At 39.4% G+C, this 8,892-nt stretch overlaps 1 protein-coding gene across 1 annotated transcript; it reads right to left on the bottom strand.

Annotated features, from left to right (window-relative positions):
- Nucleotides 1-3,502: 3,502 nt before the first annotated feature.
- LOC120468180 (uncharacterized) lies at nucleotides 3,503-7,413 on the bottom strand. The gene is made up of 5 exons (XM_089127755.1): nucleotides 6,875-7,413; nucleotides 6,264-6,354; nucleotides 5,178-5,525; nucleotides 4,583-4,672; nucleotides 3,503-3,956 (listed from the first exon to the last, which is right to left on the bottom strand). Exons 1-5 carry the CDS (start codon nucleotides 7,064-7,066, stop codon nucleotides 3,583-3,585), a joined length of 1,095 nt encoding a protein of 364 aa, XP_088983881.1. The 5' UTR covers nucleotides 7,067-7,413; the 3' UTR covers nucleotides 3,503-3,582.
- Between the last annotated feature and the right edge of the window lie 1,479 nt (nucleotides 7,414-8,892).

Raw genomic sequence — 8,892 nt, 5'->3', positions numbered from 1 at the left:
TGGACTTCCCCAATTTTAAATAATTTATCCTCAACTAGTTTTGTGGTGTAGGTCTACGTATTTTATAATGTTAACTTCAAATAATACTAATAGCCTAATTTAAAGATAAGGCAGCATTGGATCTGGACGGTAAGGAGAATAACGCTTGAGTTGGAAGAGGTGTGTCGCGATTCTGTAGGTTCGTGGATCTGAGTCGTGTGGCGAATCGCGATTTCGGTTTCATATTGCATATCGTTACAGCCCCAAAGTTAAGTTCTACTTCTGTAGTTATTTTGGTGAAAGTAACTCAAAAGTAATACATGAGTAATGTAACGCATTACAATTCTAAGACAGAAATATTGTAAGGTAATGAATTACTTAATAACAGTAACAAGTAATACCTAATGTATTACAGTTTGGAAGTAACTTGCACAACACTGGTGATGAGCCATTCTACTGAAGTCGCTGGCCTGCACCTCGCCGCCTTCAGTCACCGTTCCTGCTACGCTATCCTGCATCTATATCCTTTTACACTCCGCTCACTGTGTGTTTGCCCCTGTGACTCACTTACTAAAAGAGCAGCATCTTTTTAAAGGGGGGTGAAATGCTATTTCATGCAAAGTGAGTTTTTTTAAACTGCTAAAGAGTTGGATTCCCAAGCTAAACATGGATAAAGTTTCAAAAATTAAATTGTATATTTGATTGAGTATTTCTGTTCTCAAAATACTCCTTCCTGGTTGTCACAAGTTTCGGAAAGTTTTTTTTTTTTCAAGTATGGGCGCGTATGACGTCAGATGCGCCGGAATTTCCTTATACGGTCCTAAGGGCACTTCTCTCGGAAGGGCGCGCGCAGCTGTAGAGCGATAGCCATAACCTATGCCCATCAAAGTGCTGTGCATCAGCTGCGCTGCAATATGTCACCAAAGAAGTGTGTTTTCGGTTGCCAAGCCAACACTGCACAGATTCCCAAAGAATCAAGCGTTAAGGGATGGAGTTCGTTTTTCTAGAACATCAACACAGTTGTGCAAGTGTTCTTGTTTGTTCCATGTATTTCGAGGATGATTTTTTTATAAACAAGGCCCAGTTCGAAGATTTGCTAATTGTTTAGTTCTCAAGGATGAAGCAGTCCCAACACAAAAGGTTAACGGTCTTTTGTTGGAACCGCAGGCGGTGAGTAGAACTGCTTCAAATGTCTGTGTGTCAATCAGCGTGTATCTTAAGCACTAAATAAGCACTTTATTGAGCAAAATAGCAATAGAGCCTTTATCTCAAGCTCAGAGCGAAGGGGGCCTCTGTCAGAGAAGGGGCACCCTTTGTTATCCGCGTCCAGACCTCTGGAAACTCCATGTCTGGTCCCTGGACGGGAAGCAGAGGTTCTAGGTGCCCTACCCCCTGCGGTAGTTGACACCATCACTTCCGCAAGAGCCCCCTCTATGAGGCGCCTCTGTGCATTGAAGTGGAACCTGTTCATTGACTGGTGCTCCTCTCACGAGGAGAAGCCACGATCTTGCTCGATCAGAGCCGTGCTTTCCTTCCTGCAAGAAGGGTTGGGGCGTAGGCTGTCTCCCTCCACCCTTTAAGTATATGTTGCCGCTATTGCAGCACATTTCGATGCTGCCAATGGTAAGTCTTGGGGGAAGCACGACCTGATCGTCAAGTTCCTGAGGGGAGCCAGGAGACTGAATCCTCCTCGCCCACTCTCTATACCCTCTTGAGATTTCTCTCTGGTCCTTTCGGCACTTCAGAGACCCCCCTTTGAGCCTCTGCAATCAGCTGAGTTAAAAATCTTGTCCTGTAAGACAGTTCTCCTGGTTGCATTGGCCTCTATTAAGAGGGTAGGGGAACTGCATGCATTTTCGGTCAACGAATCGTGCCTGGAATTCGGCCCGGATAACTCTCACGTGATCCTGAGACCCCAGCCTGGATACGTGCGCATGGTTCTTACCACTCCCTTCCAGGACCAGGTAGTGAACCTGCAAGCGCTGCCTTCGGAGGAGACAGACCCAGCCCTGGCTTTCCTCTATCTCGTTCGCGCTCTGCGTCTTTACGTGGACAGAACACAGAGCCTCAGGGCCTCAGATCAGCTCTTCATCTGTTACGGAGGCCAGTAGAAAGGGAAGACTGTCTCCAAGCAGAGGTTGGCCCACTGGATAGTGGATGCCATCGCCTTGGCTTATTAAGCTCAAGGCGTGCCCTGCCCGCCTGGGTTGAAAGCTCACTCCACTAGGGGTGTCGCTTCTTCCTGGGCACTGGCACACGGTGCCTCGCTGACAGACAGAGCTGCGGGCTGGGCGACACCTAACACGTTCGCTAGGTCTCTAGGTTTCTAGGAGCCAGTTTCTTCCTGTGTGCTCGCTTCAACCAGCCGGTAACACCGAAGTTCCTGCCAATAACAGCCATTATACAAGAATACATTATACAAGCATACATTATACATGAATACAAAGTGTGTAGAATAGTCAAGTCAAGTCAAATATATTTAAAAAGCACTTTTTACAATACAGATTGTATCAAATCTGCTTCACAGTATCAATCAAAAGAACTTAACAGTGTTTGTTTATTACTGGAAAAAAAAAAGACATCCAAGTTTGGTGAAGCTGATCAATGGTATGATGGGTCATTTAATTTGAATATCCCCAACTGAGCAAGCCAAAGGCAACAGTGGCAAGGAACCGAAAAACTCCATCAAGTGACCCGATGGAGAAAAAAAAAAAACCTTGGGAGAACCCAGGCTCAGTCGGGGGCCAGTTCTCCTCTGGCGTTTATGAACTAGAGGCCAAATTTACAGTAACTGTAAGATACAAATTTTATATGAACGCCTGGCTAAATAAATGCATCTTTAGTCTAGCTTTAAACTGGGAGATAAATGTGAAAATGGAAATAAATGTGAAAATGGTGGATCTGGATATTCTAGGAATGAAAATAAATAAAAATAAATAAAATACAAAAAGGTGATGCTATTAGTATTTATACTAATTTATGACTCAAGACTTGGGTATAATCCGTCTTTTTAGTGGTACGTACGGGTGTAGTGTAGACGCACGACTCACGTACAGGAAAATGTTCGATTGTAAGTGAGTGGAAAGAAAGTGAGTTTGGCAATCGATCGCAGGGCGAGCAGCAGTGAAGCAGTGTCTCGCTCTACAACCAACAACCAAACGCTCCAGCCGTATTTGCAGTTCCAGCCGTATAATGGCTTGAGACGCGTCTGACCTAATTTTAGCTACGTTTGAATCTAATTCTAGCTACAACTCTTTCACCCAATTACCCTTTAAATTCTCCTTTCAACTCTCGTCACCTTAGAAACAAAATAGGAAAAGATGAGAGAAACCAATACAATATTCAGTCAGAATAAAAAATGTAAAAAATGAAAATAAAATACAAAAGGACTTGAAACAATCAAGAAAAAAAAAACAACAGCAACGTGGAAAATTGAAATCACACTAAGTCCAATTTAGTCCTCAACCAACAGTGTCCGTGTATATCAGGTTGCCCAATTCCAGCTTCAGTTTGATGATTCTTTCGCAATTCAGGCTTAGTCAATACAGAAAAGAAACGTGTGCACAGTCCTACAACTCAGCTCAGGATCAGCTTGAGACTGGATTAACTGGAAACAGGCTCGTAATCTCCCATTAAAATTGATAACTCTGAGAGAAGATCGGTCAGACATGGAGCAGACGATGAATCGGAGCTAAAGAAACTTGACTGGGAACCAGATGGACTTGAGAAGGGTGACGTGTCTAAACTGATCTCGCGGTGAGATGGACCCGCGAAGGGTAACTGGTCAGAACTGATCTGGCGGTGAGATGGACCTGGCTCGGTTAAGTCCCTGGAGAGGACAGATATTTGTGGCTGTGGATCTGCTGGATCTGGGTCCACTGTGTCGTCCCCGTAACAACCAAGAGCGGAAACCTTTAGAGTTTTCCATGTTCGTTGGATGAATGAGCCTTTCTTCACCCTCCTTCTTGATTGTTTTTCTAAAAAAAAGAAAAAATGGAAAAATAAATTCAATTACGCCGCGCCAACTTCGGACAGAACAAAGACGACCAAAGCAAATCATGGAAAGGCAATAAAACGGCAAAAAAGTGATGGACTTATAATAGCTTGTCACTGTGTCATGGGTTACAGTAGAGAATCACAAAATCATTTTCATATGAATAAATCCCTAACGCATATGACTACAGCCCACACACAAAAATGCCTTTTCAAGTGGAAGAAAACCGGATGTGTAACTATTTTCATGCACTCATTCCTAAAAAACTAAATACATTTCAAGGTTCACATTTAATTCAGTCGGATTTTCTTTTTTTCTCTAGAGCTATTAAACTGTGTACCGCAGTCAAATAAGAGAAGTAACACACAACAGTAAACTACAATCAACAAAATGCTCATTTCAAATCGAAATTTGATTCAAAATCGAGAATCGTTTCGAATCGTGAAGCACCAAAAGATTCCCACCGCTAGATTATAGTGAAAAATAAAATAGATGCTGAATGTTGAACACTAATAATTTAAGGGGAACAAGAATAACATAAACCGTAGACTAGAGCAAAAGTCTACAACTATAACGAAAAGAATGACAGTAGACTAATAATAGACTTACCAACAGCCGGCGCTATCATAGCCCTCCATTTCCTACGGAGAAACGCACCCACATCTTTCTTCTTCTTCTTTGTTTGGCTTTCAGCAAAATCTGAGGGAAGACATAATGAAGAAAGAATTCAATTGTGAGGTGAGACAACTGGAAAAGTGGGACATTTTTCAAGTATTTTCAGAGTATTTCCTCCTTAAAACTGCAGTGAACCAAAGACAGTCTCAAAAACACGGTGTGAAATCGCTGGTGTTTCTGACGTCACAAACCACCTTGTAACCAATCAGATCAACGTGTGATCGTCAACCAGTGGATCTCTGGGCTGAGTGAGTGAGTGGAGGCGGGGCTCATTTGCATATTCATAGAACCGAGCATACTAAATGAGGCAAGGGTGTCGAGTTACATTCAAGCTATTTTAAGGTGTGACGGATTGTTTTTTCAAAGAAAAAAACATTTAAATATGGAATTATTTGGTGATCAAAGATGAGTTTAAAGGGATGAATTAATTGACCAGCGGGGGACTTTAATAATTAGGTACACAAGATGAACACAACACAACTCGGTATAATGAAAGTACTGACAGCAATAATAATGACCATAGACTCACCCGGGACAGACGATGCATCGTCAGGATCGTCCTGAATAGAGTCCGGCGTCAGCTCGATACTAGAGAGACTGGACAATCCTGAGAAAGACATCAGCTCTAGATCTCGTGCCACTGCCGGCTCTGGGTCCAGGACAGATGTGCAAGAGTGTTCGGGATCGTCCGGATCGGCATTAAACGGCAGCTGGACTCCAGATGGACACGGATGCACTGGTGTTGCCCAGTAAAACTCGGATGAATCCTGCTGGACATCCGTGGGATTGCAGGAGGGATATGTGGACACAAGTATATCGACCTCACTGCAGTCAAGCTTTACAGCCTTCCCGATTCTCCGTAAGAAAGCACAGATGCCTTAAAGAAAGGTAAAAACATTAACACAAGAAACCGTAAATACTGAGGCTTGACATCATGAAGAAAGAAGAACATGGGATGAAAACAGTTAAATATTTTCTAGCTTTAATTTCATCCTAGTGCCTGATTACACACACACACACACACACACACACATGCTTTCCTTTTCTCCCTTAAATTTACAATTACAGCTATATACAATAGTGAACACAAGTGACGTCCGGCCCAGGAAATCTGACATCTGCACTCTTGTCTTGCATTTAAATGTTATTATAAATGTGTGTAAGATTTTGTAGTCATATTGCACAGTTAAGCTGAGAGTTAATTGTTTAATTTGTGATAATAATTCAATAAAACATAAACAATTTGGCAACATCATTTTTGTCCAGGCTGTTATATAAAGAAATTAAAAACACATGCAAAAACAAGAGAACCAACCAAATATTAATAATAACTTATAATGTTGTGTACCATGTGTGACCATGATCCTCTAAAGCAGGGAATAGCACACACAAGCATGTTTCAAACTAATCATAATTATTAAACATTGGATACTCAAATTATGGCTATTCTTGAAATCTGTACCCAATCCTTATTTAAATATGTTATGATGTGTCTTGGAATAAAAACTAAATCTGATTATTGGCTTCAGTTGTATTTTGATATAATATGGTGTGGTCATATATGGTAATTAATGACACTCCAGTGATAATATTCTCCAATGGTCATTTGATTTACCCTCAGCTCTTCTCTCAGGTATCGGTGCAGTTCTCTGGTCTGGGATGATGCCGCTCCAGTCACGGGAATGAAGCTTCTCCTCTTCCTCTGCCTAGGGGGACCATATTTTGATTACCAAAAACCAGGACACTTGGCCCAGCAAACAGATACTCAAAGTTTACTCAAAGATGCCTTATTAATTTCAATACATTGAAAGTAGGCTATTCCTCCTCTGTATAAATAGAAAATTGTTACATTAACAAGACACAAATTCAGATAGGCTTCTCAGAGGTTACTCAACGTTTTGTTATGACAGGTTTCAAAAATAATGAAATAATGTCTCTTCTGTATTACAAAAGTAAATATATAATTAATAAATAACTGAAAGAAATACCTACAAATTGAACAAATATATATCTCTCACAAACTTGCCAAAAAGAACTAACAAAATATATTTATATCTTTAGTTTTCTTCCTCTTTATCCTGTTTTTCTTCCTTGCCCATCTACATTTTGCTGTAGAGCTGATCTTTCCCAGCAGTTTTTTGAAAACCCCGACATTTTCATCACTTTATAAAGAGCAGCCAGGAGGGCCAGGACAGGACGTGAAAACAGGACTGTTGGTCACCCTACCTCTGCCTTTGCTCTCCGAGAGTCTTGAGAAGAAGTGGACGGACGTCCATCATCTGGGCTCTGCTGGCTGTCTCTCTGCCACTCTCTCTTCCTGTCAGCCGGACCTGTGGAGACAGAAACAAACTCACAAGACAGAGATGTTACATATCCAGGAATAAGCTCATGGCTCTGAGTCCCGGTCGGGCCTGGCATCCTCCTGCAAACAAGAGCAATACAATACAAAATACAATACAATAAAATACAATGAAATACCCCACCTCAGTAATACCCCACCCAAAATACTCAGAAATACCCCACCCCCCAAAAATAAAAAAAATAAAATAAAAAGAAACAATAATAAATAAAACAAAACTCCAAAACTCCCTCAAAAATAAGAAAAGAACAATCAAATTAAAGCGTCCTCAGAAATAATATTAAATAAAAAATAAATAAAACGATGTAGCCTTAGCTAGGATATATTATCCGATCTCCTTCTGGAATAAAAGTCTCCTCTCTCTCTCTCTGAAATCCTCCGAACAGCTTCAAAATCTCAAGTTCAGCACAAGAAAATTTTCAGCAAAAGTCTCTGAAATCGCCTCGACTCTCAACCAACCAAGAGCGATCAAAGTGTTGATATTTTCATTCAAAATTCATAAGACGCGTCGCCATAGCAACTCATACTCGAATCACTCATATGCTCGCACGCGCATCCGAAGCCGCGTGCGTGAGCAGAGCGCGTGAGCTCACATCAATGACAAATAAGGTTTTCAACTGATAAAAAAAAATCAAATTGGTTAAAACTGTACATCAAAGTAGTTATTATCTTTATGTTGATGTTTTTTTTTTTTTTTTTTTTTTTTACTTGTTACTAAAATCTAAATTTTAAACTATGTATTTTAAGTGGTTTAACTGAGAATCATGTGACCACACCAGTCAAAATGTCATAAGGCCTACAGGATAACGTTAATGCATTTTCTAAATATTATGATATTAAAACTTTTCAAACCAATAATACTTAGGCTAATGAATATGTAAAGTGATGCATTAAACAATATTTAGAGATTGTATTTTTTTTTTTTGTATTTCTTGTTCAAGTTCTTTACACACATTTTAACACTGCAATGTGAGTTAAAATGTAAAATGTCTGAAAAAGTTTTACAGGACTTGATTTCATGTTATTATTGTTTCCTCAACTCCATTTAGTGAAATTATGCATTTCAATGGAAAAAAAACAGCGTTATCCCGTCTGACTTACGGTATATGGTATATGAAAACATATGAGATATCACATGAATTGTCATTTTTACAAAACTTACACATAATAATGTTCATAAATAATGAATGTTTATGTTATGTAATGTTTTTTTTTTCAATGAAATTAATTAGGCTCCACTTTAAAGAAATACACAAGTGGTTTTCAGTGTGTGAACTGTTACACACAAACTCAGTGTGGTTTCTTCCCAGATTTGCCAAGTATACAAATACAGTTAAACCATTTTTTTCCATGTTTATGAATATCAAAACAGCACAACTTAGTTTAAGGTTTAATTTAGTTCTGAAAAGTACCTTAAACTATTTTACTGATCATAGTCACTCAACATCAATATTCATAAATAATGTAAGGGTTAAAGTAGGCGACCTTCACTGATTTCACTGAACATTATTTATTTGAATTTTTTTTTTACAAAAGCATGTAATTGAACAATATATTTATAAAGAAAATTTGTATTAATGGGTTGAAGTACATTGAATCACTAAATTTCATTAAATTAACACTAAATGTTATTTTAGAGAATGTCTATAGTAAATGTAATGTAACTGTGTTATGTTCTGACTTTTGCATTTAGTTTGTTACTTTCTCCCCCTAGTGGTCATCTGGGAGTAATTCACTGTGTACAACTCTTACATTGCTATCATTGGTTGATTTTATCACATGATGCAGTTTAATCAGACATTAGTAGTTATTTTCCATGCGGTCAGGTCCAGTCTCCTTACTTAATTATTCATTAATACACAAGTGTCATATAAGATGTTCTGTG

The sequence above is a fragment of the Pimephales promelas genome, chromosome 25 (assembly GCF_988280905.1).
Source record: "Pimephales promelas chromosome 25, fPimPro1.hap1.1, whole genome shotgun sequence".
Classification (NCBI taxonomy): domain Eukaryota; kingdom Metazoa; phylum Chordata; class Actinopteri; order Cypriniformes; family Leuciscidae; genus Pimephales; species Pimephales promelas.
The sequence above is the reverse complement of the archived record's forward strand: the minus strand, read 5'-3'. Positions and strand labels throughout refer to the sequence as shown.

Bases quoted from the DNA above. Each gene is read 5' to 3' on its own strand.
- LOC120468180 (XM_089127755.1), bottom strand. From the start codon at position 7,066: ATGCCAGGCCCGACCGGGACTCAGAGCCATGAGCTTATTCCTGGATAT. The intron at 5,526-6,263 runs GTAAATCAAATG...CCTTTCTTTAAG, and splicing joins ACCTGAGAGAAGAGCTGAGG to GCATCTGTGCTTTCTTACGG. The intron at 4,673-5,177 runs GTGAGTCTATGG...GTCTTCCCTCAG, and splicing joins CGATGCATCGTCTGTCCCGG to ATTTTGCTGAAAGCCAAACA.